Source organism: Podarcis raffonei, chromosome Z (genome assembly GCF_027172205.1).
Source record: "Podarcis raffonei isolate rPodRaf1 chromosome Z, rPodRaf1.pri, whole genome shotgun sequence".
Lineage (NCBI taxonomy): Eukaryota > Metazoa > Chordata > Lepidosauria > Squamata > Lacertidae > Podarcis > Podarcis raffonei.
Window position 1 is genome coordinate 1,529,032 of NC_070621.1, and position 20,722 is coordinate 1,549,753.

General features: G+C 43.0%; 1 protein-coding gene across 6 annotated transcripts in view; it reads left to right on the top strand.

Moving 5' to 3' along the window:
• Positions 1-20,722, top strand: part of DENND1A (DENN domain containing 1A) — a 260,719-nt gene that overhangs the window by 17,903 nt on the left and 222,094 nt on the right. For 5 of the 6 annotated variants that reach the window (XR_008328483.1, XM_053373721.1, XM_053373722.1 and 2 more), the window contains exon 2: positions 1,210-1,274. Coding sequence is in view for 4 of the 6 variants with exons in the window: in XM_053373721.1 (XP_053229696.1) it covers positions 1,210-1,274 (65 nt within the window). In the remaining 2 variants the exon portion in view is untranslated. Of the gene's footprint in view, positions 1-1,209; positions 1,275-20,722 lie in introns of those variants that run through there. The other variant, XM_053373725.1, reaches the window with a different exon arrangement.

Below are 20,722 nucleotides of genomic sequence, written 5' to 3' on the forward strand. Positions count from 1 at the left end.
CAACCTGGATGTACATTTCCAAAATGAAAGATAAAACACAAATAAAATAGAACCTACATACAGCAAGAGTGTTGTGTAGGCTCCTATGATGTAATAGGCCCCTCCTGCTATATAGAGGGCCCCATTACCTTCAGTAGTTTAGGGCCTCATCAAACCTAAATCCTGCCCTGGCCCTGTGCAGACTTAAGGTTGCTACAACTTGATTGGTAGGTCTGGATTAACAAAATGTGTAATCTACTGTTTTGAATTTTATTGGGTTGTTACATTCCATGGTGGGTCATGCAAATGGCTGTTCTGAATAATTCCTTTTAGATGAAGGGTAGAGGGCATTGGGGAGAGCCAGTGTGGTGTAGTGGTTAAGAGCGGTGGGCTCGTAATCTGGGGAATCGGGTTCGCGTCTCCGCTCCTCCACATGCGGTTGCTCGGTGACCTTGGGCCAGTCACACTTCTCTGAAGTCTCTCAGCCCCACTCACCTCACAGAGTGTTTGTTGTGGGGGAGGAAGGGAAAGGAGAATGTTAGCCGCTTTGAGACTCCTTAAAGGGAGTGAAAGGCGGGATATCAAATCCAAACTCTTCTTCTTCTTCTTCTTTATGGAACCAAGGGGGTGGTAAAAAAGATTGGGAACCACTGCTTTTGTTGGTATGATCTGATAGTTGACATTTACCTTTAATCTACATTCTTAGCCCCCATTGAAAGGAATGTTGGGCAACCAAGAGGATTGAGGGTCTGGAAACTAAGCCTTAACAAGGAGCGCTTGAAGGCGCTGGGTATGTTTAGCTTGGAAAAGAGGAGACTGAGAGGAGATATGGTAGCCATCTTCACATCTCTTAAGGGCTGTCGCAGGGAAGAGGGAGCATGCTTGTTTTCTCCTGCTCTGGACGGTAGGACTCAAACCAATGGCTTCAAGTTACAAGAAAGGAGATTCAGACTAAATATATGGAAAAAAACTTTCTGACACTAAGAGCTGTTCAACAGTGGAACAGTCTCCCTCGGGAGGTTGTGAGCTCTCCTTCCCTGGAGGTTTTTAAGCAAAGGCTGGGTGGCCATCTGTCCTGGATGCTTGACCTGAGGATTCCTGCATTGCAGGGGGCTGGACTAGATGACCCTTGGGGACCCTTTTGCCTCCTAAGATTCTGTGATTTTATGATTCTGTGAATCATTCCAAAAAGCATTACTTAGATTTATTAACAACTTTATTCTTTTTCAGGCAAAACCCGGAAACAACATTTGAAGTCTATGTTGAAGTGACCAATTCAGCATCAGCGGGTCCAGGTACTGTAAAATGCGGTTTATGTATTGTACCTACGGTGCTTTTGAGGGTTTCCACCAGGGTTGTGCTATTTGGGGGGAATTGGTTCAGAGCAGGGTGGTCCAATGAGTGGCCCACAAGGCCTTTTTTGTGACCCTTGGCAACATTTGACACCCCGCCCCCGCCATTGCATTACCCGGTTGGGTGCTGGGCTTTGGGAAGGAGGCCCCTCCCACCCCTTCCCAAAGCCGCTTTCCCAGCTTTGGGACGAAGGTGGAAGGGCTCTAGGGCTCTGCTGGTGCCCCGTGTCTCCTTCCCAAAGCCTGGCACATGCTTAGCTGTCTTTGGGAAGGCAGTGGAAGGGCTGTGGGGCAGGGCTGGGGATCCAATTTTGGCCTCATTTCCCCCCACTGCAGGGTGCGGCCTGGCAGGTTCCATATTGAAGTCCCCAGTGGACCACTTTGTATGAAAAGTGGAACCGCTCAGGTCAATATAGGAAGCTGAAGATGTGGTCTTGCTGAGCTTCTAATCCATTGTTGGGCTGAAGATGCTTCTAGTTCCAGAACACTGGGAAACGTCTGATTTCCAACATTCAGAGGAAAGCCTTTTGTTAAATGTTGCCACCAGTCGGAACTGTCAGCCTTCTTTTGAAATCTGTAAATTTCACCCACAGCCCGTTATCATTGTGGGCAGCTCAAAATACTGATCTCTTGAGCTGACTTGACTTTTTATTCGCAGTTTATCTGAAAGTTGTAATGTTGCTGGCGTTGGTTGTCTGCTTTTTTCCATTCTATTTTATCACCCTATTAATGACTTAAAGATAGTGTATTTTTTCACTTATAAAATTCTTATCGCTGTGGAGAGAGTTTATTTATTTATTGCTTTTATAGCCCAACTTTTTATCCAAGGAGCTCAAGGTGGTGCTCATGGTACTTCCTCTCCTCCACAATGATCCTGTGAGGGTAGGTTAGGCGGAGAGGCAGTGACTGGCCCAAGTGACATACCCAGTGAACTTTGTGGATGAGTAGGATTCGAACCCTAGTCTGACACTCTAACCGCTGTGCCACACTGGCAGTCGTATCTTGCCTTAGTGCTGCAGGTCAGACCTTGAGCACATCACAACACCCTGTAGTATTGCATGCCTGTTCACCCCAACTCTCAGTCCCATATTCTTAGGACAACCCAATATAGGGTGTTGCCTCATTTTTAAAATGTTCACCTATACTTATTATTTGTTAGCTCTGGCCCGTCTCCATCAATAGTAATCCTAAATAACTGGGATGCAACAGCCTTAAAAGCCTTCTCCCTAGATGATGTCTGCTTTACTTCCCAAGGAGGAAGCCCTGTTAAGATGGTCTACTCTTATGCTCTTCTCAAACTGGAGGCAGGTTGGTTTGGGAGCAAGCACTTGCCCAGGTATGCTCTCCTGGCCATGGGATTTGAAGAAATGGCAGAGTCCATTTAGAAACTAACTCTAACTTCTGCCCAGCTGAACTCTCACCGCCCCCTACTTGAAAATCGGAGGAAGTGGGAACTTATATGTTATTCTGTACAGTACCAGTGTCTGGTAGTGATCTTCCATTTTGAAGCATGTTTGTGTATCCCAAGGGGGATTAAGTTCCTACTGGGAGAAGGTGGGTTAAAAAGTTCAGATTTTTAAAACTAGATAATTTAGTAAACATTTTGTTCCAAAACTCAAAATCCTTGTGCTTACTGATTTTTTTAAAGAAATAGTATTTGATGCTAATTCATTTTTCAATGAGATAATCCATTTTTTATCAAACTGCTAATTTATTCGTCCCGCAGACAACTTGGAAATTGCTGAGGTTCTTAGTGGACCACTCAACCTTATTTGGGGAGTGGGCCTACAAATCAAGTACCTACATAATTCATATAGTCTCTGTCTTGCCTTTCAAATGCTATGGGTATCCTTGCTTTTGTTAGCAAAGTTCTCTGTAGTTGATCTCCATCAACAGAAAAGTGCCCAGCCAAGTATAGATACAGTTTCACCACTTTTCTGCAAACCACCCATAGGAAGCTAGAAAGGCACCAGAGCCCACAGTAGGATTTGTGAACCAAAATCCAGGTAGTATGCCTGTGCTTGGCTGAAGAAGATGCAGGCTTAGAGTGTGTTCCCCAGCTTCTAATGGGTGCGTGAAGTATGGAAGCCTTGGTGTGAGAGGCTTGTTGACAATCAGGAGTGGGTGCTAGGACAATGAGGGCAAACTGGAAAGAAAGACTTGGTGGATTTGGTGTGTGGGAGTGTCTAAGTGTGTGAATCATAGAACTGTAGAGTTGGAAGGGACCCCAAGAGTCATCTAGTCCAACCCCCTGCAATGCAGGAATCTCAGCTAAAGCATCTAGGACAGATGGTCACCCAACCTCCAAGGAAGGAAAGTCCACCTCCTCCCAAGGGAGACCATTCCACTGTCAAACAGTGCTAGCTGTCAGAATGTACTTCCTGATTCTCAGTTGGAATTTCCTTTCCTGTCAGCTGAAAACATTGGTTCGAGTCCTACCCTCCAGAGCAGGAGAAGACAAGCATGTTCCCTCTTCCGTGGGACAGCCCTTGAGATATTTGAAAGTTTTCACAACACAATAAAAGAAACAAACTAATCCACGGGAAATAAAGAAACGAAAGAAAGAAGGAACATAAAAAGAAACTACTCCCTCATCACTCTATCTTAACTTTCATCCCCTGTGGAGGAAGGTGTGCCCTCCCACCTCTCACCTGGGCTCGTCCCTCTCTTTGTGCAGTCTCTAACCTTGTGAGATCTCCCCTTACCCACCTCTCACATGGGGTCCATACTGTCCTTCCCCTTCATCTGTATACAGTTCTAATAAAGTACAATGAGGAAGAGTAGTAATATAAAAATAATAATAAACTATCAAGAGAGAGAAAAGTGAAAAGAGTAAACAAATAGGTAAAAGGATCTCCAGCTATCCATGTCAGTTGTATGTAGAATATGTCAGAGTATGTAGAATGCTCAATCCAGGTTATTCAGTTATTCCTCCCTTTGCTGGACATTGTTTTTTCCAGCCTTCCATCCAATGCTCACCAATTCGTTTACCTTTTTCAGTGCAGAAAGTCTGAAGAAGATTCTCCAGTTACTGCCGTCACAATGATAAAACTTGTGCTTTATTCTTTATCTCCTCCTTCAAGAGAAAAGCTTTTTAAAAATATTGTATTTGTCTATTAATGCATGGTAGTTCAGTTAACTTTAAAATCTTAATTTGTGTCCCAATCCATTTCTTGTGCCATTTCCATCTAGAAATCTGTATCAGTCCTGTTTCTCCATTCTTTCTCCTCTTATTCCACTTAACCAGAAGAGCAAGATTCCATTCAGATTGCACACAAAGTCAATCCTTTCTCTGCCGCGCCTCCACTCCTGGGTTTTCCCCCCAAAATCAAAATTCCAGTATTTGGCAGCTCTGTTCCTTCCATCCTCCACACACCAATTGCAACTCTGCTATTCTATTCTGCTTTTCAGACTGCGTCTTGGATTCAAGGATTTTCCTCCTTCCTCCCCCCCGCCCCCCGAATTGAGTCTACAGCTTTTATCTACTTTTCTGGAAGTTCTGGCACTTCATCAATATATTCTCCTAGAATCATTTTTCTCATATGTGCATTTATTTCTTCAAACAGTGCTCTTGCCACATAAAGTCCTCGGACTAGATTCTGTATTCTGTGGCATTAGCTACACCTCCCAGTTTGGTGCCATCTGCAAATTGGATGAGCATTTCCTTAATTCCTTCAGGTCTTTTATAAAGACATTGAACAACAACAGGTCCAGGACAGAACCTTGAGGCACCCCACTTGTCACTGTTTTTCAGGATGACGAGGAACCATTAATGAGAACTCTTTGGGTTTGGTCAGTCAACCAGCTACAAAGCCACCTAACAGTTGACTCGTTCAACCCACATTTTATCAGCTTGCTTGCAAGAATATCATGGGGGACTTTGTCAAAAGCCTTACTGAAATCAAGATACACTATGTCCACAGTATTCCTCTGATCCACCAAGCTTGTTACTCCATCAAAAAAAGAAATCGTATTGGTCTGGCATGATTTATTTTTGAGAAATCCATTCTGGGTCTTAGAAATCACAGCCTCTTGTTCTAAGTGCTCACAGACCCACTGTTGAATTATCTGTTCTAGGACCTTTTCTGGTATCAATGTCAAGCTCACTGGTCGGTGGTTACCTGGGTCTGCTTCCCCACCCCCACCCCACTTTTTGAAGATGGGGACAACATTTGCCTGCCTCCAGTCTGCAGGGACCTCCCCTGTTCTCCAAGAATTCTCAGATATTATAGACAGCGGCTCTGAGACACTGAGGTCCACTTCCATGGGCCTTCTGGCAGTTCTCTCACTGCGAGAAGTGAAGTTGCAGGGGACCAGGCAGAGGGCCTCACAACAGTGGTGTCTGCCATGTGGAACACCCTCCCTCAGATGTCAAGGAGATATCCTTAGAGTCCCTTCCAATTATGTCGTTCTATGGTTCTGTTACTTTTTATTAAGAGACCTGTTTGATTCTGAAGTTGTGTGTTGCTGACAGTGTCATGTTGGCTAGTTTAGGCTGTGCCTGTTCTGGATGTTCAATGCCATCACAAGCATAACTTCCTGAATATTAAACCCACCCACACCAGTTGAGTGGTCTCTGAATATGGAGTGCTGCCTTTACAGAGGGAGAACAATTGATTTTTAACCTTCCATTTTAGTGATACTAAACTTGGAAAAAGTGAAGGAATTGGTTGATCAGTTGAGAAGATGGGCTATTAATGGAAACAGTTTTGGGGGCCACTATCTGTATCAGACCTCAGGTACTGCTGCCTGTTCCTTTAATTTCAAATTTCCTGCAAGATTTTTTTAAACACCAACTTTGCCCTTGGAAGCTTTGATACGAAACTGCCATAGACATTATCACCTACATTCTCATAATAAATAGAATCATTCTTATACAGATAGACTGAAAGAAGCTTATAAAAGTCACGCACTGCAGTAAGAATGAAAAACCAGAGCTACTGCCTGTTTCCTCTTTTCTTTTCCTCTACCTTCAAATTGCCTATTTTGTTTTCTTCAAGGAAGCAATCACGTGTCGTGTGCGAGAAATGAGCCGTTATCAGAATCCAGTGAACTTTTGAGACCTCTGCCAAAGGGCCTTCCTTATTAGAAAGAGTGAAGAGAATTTGGATATAGCTCTGTGACTAATAGCATAGGGTGGGGGAGAAAGTGTATTTGTTAGTCTAAAGTAACTGATCAAAATAAGTCACCAAAGCTGGAACATTTGAAAGTGAAAGGCTCACAAAAGTGAAATCCCCCCCTTGCGTAGGAAGCTTTTGTGTAGGTTTTGTGTGTGCGTGTGTGTGCTTGCCAAAGAAGACATCAGAAAAGAGTGTTGGATCCTCTGCTTTGCCACGCAGTGAGCCAGAAGGCCCCATCTCTCCAAGGACCTCCTCTTTCATCTTTTTGTGAGAGCCACGCAAAAATCTTGCTGTGTGTTCAAGGAATAGCTTAAAATGGTTTAGTGCAGCTAAAGTATTCCTTTCATTTCCCTCCTCCCTTTAAACACACACCCACACCCCGTATGGCTTTAAGTTGGAAACCTAAATGTGGTACATAACACAAGGATGAAGTGATGAGCGTGTTACGGGGCCAGGGGGGCAGGGTGCTCAATGTTCCCCAGGATTAGTAAAGGAAATGGCAGTTTCGGCTGCTTCCTTTTACAACAAAGGGATTTAAAAGGCCTAGCTGCTAAGTCGCTCTCTGTGTTTCGTTCCTTTTCTCCAAAACATACTAGTAGGTTGAAAAGGGAGATGAATCTTCCTGGGGAAATTATTAACTCTGAGGGAGTCTATCGTTGTTTGAGAGAATTTGCATTTGAACTGGCTCAGAGTGCAGTGTGTACCCATAATCTGATTCCTGCTGGAAGCTGGCTGAGTAGTTGGTGGAACTAAGATCTTCCTACTTTGTGTTCTGACCTCTGCATAGCAACAGCTTTATTTTACTCAGCAGATCACACAAGGTCTACCTAAAAATAATCAAAAGTCCCAAGCTCTGCTGGGAGATACCACCAGGTACGTCTTTGCAGCTCCCTCATCTCCTGTGGTAGGACTTCCACAGGTGACAGTGAAGTGAAAACTTGGCCTGAAAAAATGGACATGAACACTACTTGGATTCTGAGTTTATAAGAACTCTGTTGGATCACAGACCAGGAGCACATCCAGTACAACATCCTGTTTCAGATAGTGGCTAGATAGATGACTCTGGGAAGCCCATAAGCTGGACATAAAGGCAGCAGTCCTCTCTGCACTCATTTGTGAGGGTGTGGCCATGGCAGCAGTCTAGAAGGAGCCAGGAGCTGGGAACTGGGAGCTAGGACTGTCGAGTAACTGGAATCCGAGGGCAAACCAGTAGGCAGAAGAAGACCAGCAATGCAGGACATGCTAGAGCTCAGGCAGACCCTGTTGCTCAGGTAAGACTCAGCTGGAAAAGGAAGTCGTTTATACTTCTTCTTGCCTGCTAGAAGTCACTGGTCAGCCTGGATGGGTGAATACAAATCAGATAGTTCTTCCCCAGTAGGCAGAAATTATGTGGCTTACCACATGGATACCACATAGATCAGCGGTTCCTGACACCATTACTCCCCAGCAAGTTGAATTCAATGGTATGCTACATGAAGTTGCCATTTAGTTTGCACAGCCAATAATTGCTGGTAGACCTGCTCTCCATTACCAGGTCTGTGAACAGGTAAAGCTGCTTTATCCTGTGTTAGACTGTTGGTCCATCCAGTCCACCCTGAGGGGTAGCAGCTCTCCAGGGGAGAGGGTTGCTTCTTCTTTATGCAGTCTTCCTACCTGAGATGAGATCCTGCACATTCTGCGCGTAGAGCAGCTGCTTGTCTGCTGAGCTATGACCCCCTTTAAAGACATCATACTGTATGGCCACCCCCACATCTTGTGGCAGCTTGGTTCTGACGGATTGTGGCCCCTCCCCTGGTGCCCCAGGCACCAATCCTTCCACTTGGACTCCATGTTGTTACATAAGACCCCTGTTCAAATACGGTCTCTGTCGTGAATTTTCTGTCATTTGCTTTATGACAAGCAGCTTGCTATTCTCTCAGCACCTCCTCTGCAACATGGGGATAATACTGACCCGCCTTTCAATGTGGTTGCTGAGTTTCCTGAGATAATGTACGTGAAGGTGTTTTGGAGGCACCAGGTTGTCTCAAGACAATCTGGGTGCGATAAATGTACTTTGGACTCCTCCCTTCTTGATGACCGTTTGAGAGATTTTGTGTGTTCCATCCACTACTTGGGGAGAGGTGGTGGTTCTTAATGTCTGGCTGTGACGTAAATAGCCAGAAAAATGTCAGACACTCACATCCACACCTGTTCAAAAATTGGAGGGGCATGGTAAAGTCTGGGGTGGGCATGAGGAAATTACACACCTTGACATTGTTCACACATTGTAGCTTCCTTAATAGCAGCAACAAGCATTTTGCATTGCAGTGATTTTCTTCTACTTCAGCCTACAATTCAGAGCAACATTTATTGCTGTACTGATGAGGACTGTTTAACCAGAAAGAAGGACCTCCTGGTCACAATACTACTTCTACTACTTCTTCTTCTTCCTCTTCTTCTCCTCCTCCTCCTCCTCCTCCTCCTCCTCCTCCTCTCTTTTTGCACAAGAGGAAAAAACCCCTCCTTTTGTTGATTTTTATATTTTTAAAGAGAGCTTGACATCTTCATCAAGTTCACAGTGGGCTGGCTTTGTTTGCTTTCTTCTGAATGCAGGATAAGACTTTGTCCCCCTGCCCATTGTTTTGTGCAGTAAGAACGGGCCTCGCCATGGCTGAGGTGGTGTTTTTCTTTTTTCCCTCTCTCTTTTTTTGGTAAACCCACAATATGGTCATTGTCTGGTACTGAATAATTGTGGCTGCTTTTTGTACAAGCAGAACGAAGGCTTTGGCTTTGAACAGATTCCTTCTTAGCGTGAAAAGAGACTAATCCATGTAAATACAGGCCAGAAATAAAGCTTTACAGAAAAAGGGAAAGGCGGCTAAGCAGGAGGTCAGAGGTCAGCAATTTAACCTTTGACCTAACAAATAAGAAGCATGAAAGTTCCCGAATTGGTTTACAAAGGCAAACTCCTGTGATCTGTCAGTTTTTCTTTTCACGACGGAGACTGGTGAGAAATCTGACAGCCAGTTCCTCCTTAGCAGTGTGTGGAAATTTTACTGCTAAGCTCAAAATTTCTTAGCAGGTTGAAATTTACTTTTTAATGTTTTTTTTATTTATATATAAAAGTTATTCGTGTCCCTTCATTCCCTTGTGTTTCTTTTTTTTTGTTTTAACATGGTTTCCCATGCACCTATGAAGAGTCTGCCTCACTAAGTAGAATGAAGAGATTCCACTTCAGATCTTGTTGAGTATTTGGGGAGCGCTAAAGCATTAAGGATCTGCTGATGAAGCACTTTTTGCAATTAAGTGCTTGTGAACAGGCTTCTTTATGATTTTCAGGAGTTGCATTGAAATAACTAGACGCAAACAGAGTTTTTCTCTCTTTTGAATAGAGTCGATGGGTTGCATGGGTTTGGTAAAAAGAAAAAAAAGTTTAATTTAAAGGTATTGTTTTAAACTCTCTTCCACTCATTCACAAAATTTGCAAACAGTTTTCCTTGTTTGTGCTTCTTTAATCACAACAGGTAATCTTGTTAATGAGTGTTAATTTCTTGCTTTAAGCTTAATGCACCTGAAGTTAGCTGTTATATCTCACTATAGATAATTCTGTGACTAGGGAAGAACTTTAATTAGAGAGTCATTGAGATTAAAAAGAAACAATGAACTAATGACTTTAAAGCAGACTCCCCATAGATTAATAAGGGCAGTGATTAAGATGTTTAACTTAATGTTGTACAACCATATTCTGTTTTCAACTCATGCCTTTATGACCATCCACTGCTTTAGAGAGCAGCTGCTCAGGGACATTTCATTATAGATATTTCTGGAACGCAGAAAACCAAGTCCATGTTGTATTTGCTGGAGTACTCCAGGAAAAATGCTAGTCAACTTGAGTTATTTCACAAGAATGCCACTACTTGGTTGAATAATACTAAGGTCTATAAAAAGTTGTTTTTAAAAGCATAAGTGGATGCCATTTGGGCAAAGTGCCTACATTGAAGTTTTCTTTGGTTATGGAAAAGTTAATTAGAAACAGAAGTAAACATTTTGTACCATTGTAATACATGGTAGCAGTAAATTCACATACTGCTTCAGACTAATATACAGTGGTATCTCGGGTCAAGTAGTTAATTCGTTCCGGAGGTCCGTTCTTAACCTGAACTGTTCTTAACCTGAAGCACCACTTTAGCTAATGGGGCCTCCTGCTGCCGCTGCGCCGCCGGAGCACAATTTCTGTTCTCATCCTGAAGCAAGGTTCTTAACCCGAGGTACTATTTCTGGGTTAATGGAGTCTGTAACCTTAAGTGTATGTAACCCGAGGTATTGTTGTTGTTTAGTCGTTTAGTCGTGTCTGACTCTTCGTGACCCCATGGACCAGAGCACGCCAGGCACTCCTGTCTTCCACTGCCTCCCGCAGCTTGGTCAAACTCATGTTGGTAGCTTCGAGAACACTATCCAACCATCTCGTCCTCTGTCCTCCTCTTCTCCTTGTGCCCTCCATCTTTCCCAGCATCAGGGTCTTTTCCAGGGAGTCTTCTCTTCTCATGAGGTGGCCAAAGTCTTGGAGCCTCAGCTTCAGGATCTGTCCTTCCAGTGAGCACTCAGGGCTGATTTCCTTAAGAATGGATACGTTTGATCTTCTTGCAGTCCATGGGACTCTCAAGAGTCTCCTCCAGCACCATAATTCAAAAGCATCCATTCTTTGGCGATCAGCCTTCTTTATGGTCCAGCTCTCACTTCCATACATCACTACTGGGGAAACCATAGCTTTAACTATATGGACCTTTGTTGGCAAGGTGATGCCTCCGCTTTTTAAGATGCTGTCTAGGTTTGTCATTGCTTTTCTCCCAAGAAGCAGGCGGTAACCCAAGGTACCACTGTATTTAGTTTCAAGGCTAAGCTTTCTGTATCAGGTACTGTGTGGGGCTGCCCTATATGACTGAATGCTCTAATGCAGAAAGTAGAGTGTTTTACTGTACAGTAGCCCCTCCCCCGGCTTCCTGTTGACTTTTGGGTGCAATGATGAGGCTGTGGGCTTGACACTAAATGGCTTGAGCCTCGTATACCCAAGAGACCACCTGAGCGCCCGTGTTCTGATTGCACCTCCTGAGCTGAACAGTGAATAATTTCCAGGAATGTCATTATAACCTTATGCATATGGCAAGAGGCATTCTTATTGGTTACTCCCGCAGTTCTGGAGTTTAATTTTCTTTGAGCATCTTTTTAGAAGGGTTGTGAAACCATTTTATTTTATTTTATATCTTAAAAGAATGTTTATTCAGTTTTTAACAATTGAAGAGTGCATAACACTTACACATTCTCAGTCTAGGTTGTATAGAAAAAATAAGTGCTTCTGATTGAGATATTATAGTTATTTAATTATCAATAAGAAAAAAACATAAAAGAGAGAAAAGGAAAGGAAATAAAAAAAGGGTAGAGAAAGATAAAGGATCTATGAATTGAAAATCATGCAACATTCAGATACACTTGGTTACATTATTTGAGTGGAATTTTTCTAATTATAAAATGAGTCTGGATCAGGGATGATTATTAATAGATTAAATGCTGCCTTTGTTAGTATATGAAAGTTAGATATATTTATATAAATTTGAATACAGTGGTACCTCGGGTTACATATGCTTCAGGTTACAGACTCCGCTAACCCAGAAATAGTGCTTCAGGTTAAGAACTTTGCTTCAGGATGAGAACAGAAATCGTGTGGCGGCAGCAGGAGGCCCCATTAGCTAAAGTGGTGCTTCAGGTTGAGAACAGTTTCAGGTTAAGAACAGACCTCTGGAACGAATTAAGTACTTAACCCGAGGTACCACTGTATAAATATGAATATGGTTATGAATGTGGTAGGAAAGAGAGAACCTGGGGAAAGGAGAACATGGATGCCCAGAATTATTTCTTCTTGTAGGATTATTCTAGCCATATTGAGTTGTATGCTGTTGGGGGGAGGGGTTTGATTATTACCTGGAAGACTTGCATGCATAATAAAATTACAGCAGGTAGTTGTTAAGTTATCCTTTTGTTTCTGTTCTCTTAACAACTGTAACTTATTTCTTAGTTTTTCCAGTAGAGCGATATCCCATATACTTTTATACCAATTGTCTACATTCACCCATGAGAGATTTTTCCAATATCTAGCTATATTTCTAGCTGCTGATAGCAAATGACAAATGAGTTCTTTATTAAGCAGATTTGCATTATTACATTGAAATATATTCAGTAAAGGTAGTTCTAGTATTATTTCTATTTTCTGCTTAGTAATTTTGCTAATCTCATGTAAACCTGACAACAACAACTGTTGGATTTTGGCACATTCCCACCACATATGAAAATATGTACCTATAGATAGGCACCCTCACCAACATATTGCTGCCACTCCTGGGTGCATCTGTGCTGGTTTTCTTGGGGTTAAGTGCCATCTATAGATAAGTTTTAATGTTAGCTCCTTTATACTGGCAGAAATTGATTTAAAAGGCAGTTTAGACCATTGTGTTGAGTTAAATCTATTTCTTGACCTAAATCTAATTCCCATTGTTATTTAATTACATTGGGAAATCCTACAATATTTTGGAGTAATATTTTATAAATTACAGACACCGTCGCTCTACCTCCTGTAGCTAGGAGTTTATCAAAAGGGACTAGTTGTCTTGTGGCTGTTATTTTCACAGTTGGATTTAAAAAGTTTGCAATTGATAACGAAGTAGCCAGAATATTTGAATTTCTCCTATTTTAGTTTGCAATTCATGACCTATTAATGGGTAACTGACCTTGTAAAAGTCAATTAAAAGGTATAGTTGTTTGGTTTTCCACCTTATCGCAGAGAATTGTCGAAAAAAGTTGTTAAATAGTGGTTGGAAAGCCAAGGGGAACAAGGAGGATAAACCTAGAGGCAATATTTCTGTTTTCTCCTTCCATGCTTTGAATATACTTTGCATAAATCTGTTGTTGATTGCATTAATGGTCTTAAGTCTAGTTTTAAGGAAAGGGTAGACTCTGGTTGGAATGTTATCAATTAAACTGTTTCTAAGTGTACAAAGGGCAAAACCTTTTTATGCATGGGCTGACTTTTGGCAGTGAAGTCCAGTGATGATGCAATGCATTGGAAGCATGGGGCACTTTTAAACAAATGAATTGTTTAAATATATGACCAGCTTCTTGAAGTCTCCACAGTAGCCTTCATCAGCCTGGTGCCCTGCACATGGTTTGGACTACAACTCAGCCACGCTGGTTAGAGCTGCTGGGAGTTGTATTCCAAAATATCTGGAGGGCACTAGGTTGGTGAAGTCTGCTGTGGAGGTACTACAAAGGTACTACATAGAGCAGGTAGAAGTGTGTCTATCTCTGGCTTCGAGTCTGTTGAATGACACAAGTGACGTGGGCTATGAATCTTATCTACTTTTTAGACGCTGAACGTAAAGTACCGAGGCAATTGTGAAATCTTTTCTGGAATTGGAAATGTCAGTAGTTCAGGCTTCGCCCATGAACTGTATTTTGTCTCTTCTCCTTGCCCTCCTTCTCTAGTTTGATAACTTGCCAGAGGAGTATCCTGAAACCAAGTTTGCCATGTGCATCAGCTTAGAAGCGTAGATCATTCAGCTGCTGCCAATTAGGGAATCTTACCCTAAAGTATTGTTTGAAACAACCGTCTTCCTTTCATGCTTAATGGAGAGGGCTGTGAGCTCTGTGGAGTGCCCTGTGGGTAGTCTTTAACGGGGTATTTGTGATAACATCTGAAAATAGGTTGGAAACACACACACACACTCACACCACCGTGGTTACCCCCTCATAACTGAAGCATTAACCAAGCAGTTTATGGGATAGTTTCGAGAAATGTTACAGGGAGAGAGATGCTCTTACTGAAAGCTGGAATTTACTGATTGCCTAACTCAGAGGGCTGGTTTTCAGCCATTTATTTAGCTAAGTGTGCTATAATGGGGCTTTAAAAATCTGCACCCTAAGAAGGTTTTCCTGTTGGGTTTCGGAGCACCACTGGCCTTTGCTTTTGCTAGATGAAAGTTTTGTGGCTTTGGGTCCACCACACAAAGCAGTATGTTCAGTGTGATTTCCCTTACTATGGAGACAGTGCATGACTTGATGGTGCCTCGACATCAGCATCTGAGTAAGAGTGATAGCAAATTGCATAGACTTGCGCAGTTCAGGATTCAGTAGCTCTCTGTGTCTTTACTTGCCTGGCAGACAGGAGAACTTGGGCAGGTGGTGCCCACAGTGGTGGGGAACCTGTGACTCTGCAGATGTTGATGAACTCCCGTCAGTCCTAGCCAGCATGGCCAGTGGTCAGGGATCTTGGGAGTTTGTAGTTTAGGAGAACCTTACAGAGCAGTGTTAGAAGCTCAGATATTTAAGCTCAGGTATGTAAGGTGCCAATGGCACCTTAAACCTAAGTATGGTCACCACAACGGATTGTCCAGGCACCATTTAATAATAATACAGTGGTACCTTGGGTTGAGTACTTAATTCATTCCGGAGGTCCGTTCTTAACCTGAAACTGTTCTTAACCTGAAGCACCACTTTAGCTAATGGGGCCTCCTGCTGCTGCCGCACCGCCACTGCACAATTTCTGTTCTCATCCTGAAGCAAAGTTCTTAACCCGAGGTACTATTTCTGGGTTAGCGGAGTCTGTAACCTGAAGTGTATGTAACCTGAAGCATATGTAACACGAGGTACCACTGTAATAATAATAATAATAATAATAATAATAATAATAATAATAAATGCTTTATATTTTAAAGAAACAATATCAAAGCAGTTTATAACACATTAAAGCATCAAATGAAACAATCCAGAATAAAACAAATTCAACCTTCAAGGAAAATATTTCGGGTCCTTCTCTAAGTGACATTTTGCTTTCCCAATCTTTATTTTTCCTACTTAATTTATATAGCTTCCCCATAGCAGAAGGACACTAGGAAGCTAGTGTGGTGCAGTGGTTAGAGTGTCAGACCTGGGAGATCAGGGTTCACTCTGTCATACAATTCTATGAAGCTCGCTGGATGATCTTGGGCCAGTCACAGCCTCTTAGCCTACCTCAAAGGCTCGCTGTAGGGATTGACTGAGGACGGGGTGGGGGGTGAACCACGTACTCCTTGGAGAAGAAAGTGGGATATAAATGCAATAAATAAGCTCTTATGCTTTCCTGCTTAAGGAGACCAGCCAGATGGAGATGTAAGTTGCCAGCCGCATGGTTGCAATTCGACCTGCGCCAGATGCAAAAGGTGCCTGGTTTCTGGGGAATTTCCGACACTGTTTACAGAGGTCCTGTGAGCTGGCTCCTGTAGTCCACCCACGGTCTGGCTTTGTCAGCTCCATTGCTGAACATGATGTTTGAACGCTCCAGCTTGTTGGGAAGATGATAAAATGAGGAAGGGTGTAATACTGTGTAATACTGTGTGTGTAATACTGTTGTGTGTGTTGGTAATCCACGTGAAATGAATGCATCCTTTTATTCTGCTAGCGTTGGAATATTCACTTCTTCAGCCTGAAGAGGACTAAGTTAAACACACACACAATTACTTAACTGGAACCAATTGATACCTGTTTGAGGACCAACAGGGAAGAGTTGTAACTAACAGCATGAGTACTGATTTATAGTTAGAGTTTGCATAGGTCAATGCATTGAGTGGGCTATTTGTGTACAGTTAACTCTACAGGTAGGAATTAAGTGAAGTTAGAGCATTAATTCATGTTTATCATTGGTGTTCCCGTCTTTCCTTTAAAAACACAGGCTCTTAGGCCTTTTGTATATAATTTAATTCAATTGCATGGTGGAGATTGATCCAGTTATTCTAAAGAGCTGTTTTGGTCTTACATGCTGGGCTCTTGTGAGTTATGGTCCTATCAAACAGTGAGCTTGGGAGATCTCCTGAATGCAGTAATGCACTACTGTAAATTTCACAGTGTGGCTTGTAGTTGATAGCTTAGGTTTTTATTTCATGTTGTCAGGACTTGTGGATGTTTACCAAATAGTAACTGGAATTGAGAATAACTCTTTGCCTGTGCAAAAGCATGCTTGAAGGGATGAGTTATGAGCATGGTTTTGCAGAGGAACAAATGTCAAACCTGCAGAGATCCAGCATGCTAAAAGCGTGCCCTCTGGGTGAAGCACTGGCCTGGGGCATAAGAAGTTTCCTTACTGGGTTACAGCATTAAACCATCTTACCTACAATAGTAGCAGTTCCTCATGGTTTAAGACATGGTTTAATACCTGGAGATGCCCATGAACCTACTGGACCCTGAGATCATTCTCTGAGGCCTTTTTTTGTGTGCCTACTCCATGAGATGTCTGGAGGGTGGCAACACGGGAACAGGCCTTTTCTGCAGTGGCTCCCCATTTATGGGATGTTCTCCCCAGGGAGATTGAGCTGGTGCCTTCATTATACACCTTTAGGCACCAGGCAAAAATGTTCCTCTTTAACTAGGCCTTTGGCTGATTGACATCCAATGCCCTTTCAAATGTGTTGTGGGAGCGGGGGATTATTGGTTTTTGTTCTTATTTTTATTATGTGTTTTGTGTGTTTTTAAATATAATTGTTGTTGTTGTTTAGTCATTTAGTCGTGTCCAACTCTTCTTGACCCCCTGGACCAGAGCACGCCAGGCACTCCTGTCTTCACTGCCTCCCGCAGTTTGGTCAAACTCATGCTGGTAGCTTCGAGAACAGTGTCCCACCATCTCGTCCTCTGTCGTCCCCTTCTCCTTGTGCCCTCCATCATTCCCAACATCAGGGTCTTTTCCAGGGAGTCTTCTCTTCTCATGAGGTGGCCAAAGTACTGGAGCCTCAGCTTCAGGATCTGTCTTTAAGAATAATAATTCCAGGAGTATGAGCTAGAGACATATTTAGCCTAGCAGGCCAAATCTGATGGGGGTGTGTGGGGGGGTGGGCTGCCCACGTGTAAAAATCACTTGGGCAGGGTTCCCACTTGGGAACTGCATTGCAAGGGATGTTGCCAGACCCAAGTTGGCACTTTAGAAAGCTCTGAGCATTGGGCTGTCAAACGGCTTGTTTCTCTCCTCTCCACTGACTGGGAGGGGGAGAAACAAGGATGGAGTTTGCAAGTGATGGTTTGCTGCTTTTGCTTGCAAAGGCGAAGCTGCCTTGCGAAGCGTCGCTTGTGCACCCAACCCAGCGCTTGGCAGAATCGCTTTCCTGTCACATGGGCTGATGTGAAGGAAGAGTGATCCTGCTTAGCATTGGGTACCCAAAGCCTTGTTTGCAGCGTCACTCCCCATCTCCTTTAAGTGAAGGAGAGAGGGATGTTTCAAACACTTTAGGGCAGACCTCACACTTGTTTCATCATGATTCAGGCTGTGTTGGTGCATCTCAAAAGTGTGTTTGAAGCAGAGAGGGTGGGCTTGCTTTGGGGGAAATGGTCTGGCAGGCCAAGACTGGCTTGCAGGCCCTGTTCCTGACATATTGCCATCCCTGTTTCATAGGTACTCGAGGTATATCTATGGAGGTGTACATGTTTGTATCTTAGGAGCTGCCTCCTCCTTCCTGATATCTGAAGCAGAGGCCCTTCTCTGGGTCCCAACTAAAGATGAAGCACCTTTGGGTGAGACTAGAAAGGGCCTTGTCAGTGGTTGCACCAGGTTAAGGAATGTATTCCCCCTTGAGGTGCAGTTTGCTGCCTTCCTTTTTATTTTTGCTGGTTGCTGAAGACTGTTTCTGGAAGGAAATTTTAGCTGTACTGTACGTGTTAGATTGTGTTTTATGTTTTGTTGTTTATTGCCGCACCTGTCTTCTTTGGTTTGACCGTGTTACAACATTTAAAATTACAGTTCTGCACAAGAAAGGTGGAGTAGAAAAGTGTTAATTTTTTTTGTAAAGTATCTCCTACCCCATCATCTTAAAGAGATGGGCAGAAAAGATGGGATGTGTTGTGTTGTTGTGCTGGTGTGTGTTTACCAGTATCTTTTAATAATTACTATCATTTTATTTATAATCACTTATTTTACAAATCGTAAACATAATGTGTTGTTGTTTAGTCGTTTAGTCGTGTCCGACTCTTTGTGACCCCATGGACCAGAGCACGTCAGGCACTTCTGTCTTTCACTGCCTCCCGCAGTTTGGTCAAACTCATGCTGGTAGCTTTGAGAACACTATCCAACCATCTCGTCCTCTGTCCCCTTCTCCTTGTGCCCTCCATCTTTCCCAACATCAGGGTCTTTTCCAGGGGGTCTTCTCTTCTCATGAGGTGGCCAAAGTCTTGGAGCCTCAGCTTCAGGATCTGTCCTTCCAGTGAGCACTCGGGGCTGATTTCCTTAAGAATGGAGAGGTTTGATCTTCTTGCAGTCCATGGGACTCTCAAGAGTCTCCTCCAGCAGCATAATTCAAAAGCATCAATTCTTCGGCGATCAGCCTTATTTATGGTCCAGCTCTCACTTCCATACATCACTACTGGGAAAACCATAGCTTTAACTATACGGTGATAACTGTACATATATATGTATATGTATAGTATATGTATAGTTACATATACACATATATATGTGTATATATGTATACATATATATACATATATACATACATAGTATATGTGTGAGTATGAATGTAAATATAAATATGTACCTACATTATGTTTTTTATATGACGAAGATGACAGGCATATAAAAAACATAATGTAAGTACATATTTATATTTACATTCATACTCACACATATGGAGTTATATTTACATTGTCAAGTGGGAAACATCTTGAATATTAAACAATAAAGTCCACCGTTCTGGTACCAGCATTGATCATCTTCTGTAATCAGTCAGATTGCTCCATCTCGTTACTGTTTTTGTTCCTTAAATCTTGTATGGTGAGTCAATTTGGTCATTGCAACAGATTCCCAAGGCTCTCCCCATTCATTTTCTAGTAGATGGCGTGATAGTCAATCTTCACATCTTTGCAAAAGGTGTTCAGGCAGTGGCCAGCACATAAGAGACCATTTCTTCATGTTCTGGTTTCACTGACCCTTCCACATAGCTTAACAATAAAAACGCTTTGTGGAAGGGAATTTCATACCCTAAGATTTGTTTCAGTTTGGCATTTAATTTCCACTCCCAGTACTTTTTTTCCTTACCAGAATTCCACTGCACGTGAAAGAAATCTCCCCATTCTTTTTGGCACTTTCTGCATGCGGTTGGATAGTTTATATTCATGTTCTGAATAGGGACCAGGGCAATACCCGTGCATTTGTATGTTCACAAAAGAGCAGAATATCATTTATGCTTGATGAAGATACTTCCTTTGGGATCAGGTCTTGGGCATTGTGGGCTGGTGAAGCCAGGACAGGGCAGCCCAGCTTGCTGCTGTTCCCTGCTGCAAGGTGAGAATCAGTTGGAGAGAGAAAGTGGGACAGAGTTTGTGTATGCTTTGGCCTCACTCACTGCTGGCATATGGCCCTCAACACTTCCTTTGAGGGAATGTGGGCCTTGGTTTAAAGGAGTTCACACATGCACACTTCTGTGCTGACACAATACTAGAAACACACACCGTTGCCCCTCCCTTTTGTGGGGAAGTGAAGTGACTGCAAATTCACACGCTTCATTTATGCAAGTTGACTTCTGAGCATCCAGTGGTGAATATCTTTGCTAGATTTAAGAAGTGTTTGTTCTTAAGAATGCCAGAATACTACAAGAAGCCAGTAGCTTTCCCTCCTTCCAGTGTGCCCCTCTAATCTCAAATTGTGGCCATTTTCTCTGTCTCATGTGGCGATCAGTGTTCAGAACTCCCATTGTTCCAGGCACATTTTGTGACAGAAGAAGAGAAGAAGAGTTTGGATTTGATATCCCGCCTTTCACTCCCCTTCAGGAGTCTCAAAGCGGCTCACATTCTCCTTTCCCTTCCTCCCCCACAACAAACACTCTGTGAGGTGAGTGGGGCTGAGAGACTTCAGAGACTTCAGAGAAGTGACTGGCCCAAGGTCACCCAGCAGCTGCATGTGGAGGAGCGGGGAAGCGAACCCGGTTCACCAGATTACGAGACTACCGCTCTTAACCACTACACCACACTGGCTCTCTGACAGGGAACAGTAGCGCAAGCAGTTTCTGAGCTACGGGCGCAGCACTGTGCCTAAGATTTCAGATTAAAACTGCAGAGTGGAAGGAAAGGAGGACCTTTTTCTACCTCCCCACTTCCAGCTACTCTCTGAAGACTGGAGAAGAGACCCTCTTAAGAACATTAGGGTGCTGGTGGCAAGGGAAAGACTCGACCATGTGAAAAATGTGACTAATATTTTAGCTGCAGTTCATTCCTTTCCAATGTTGTATTCTTGTT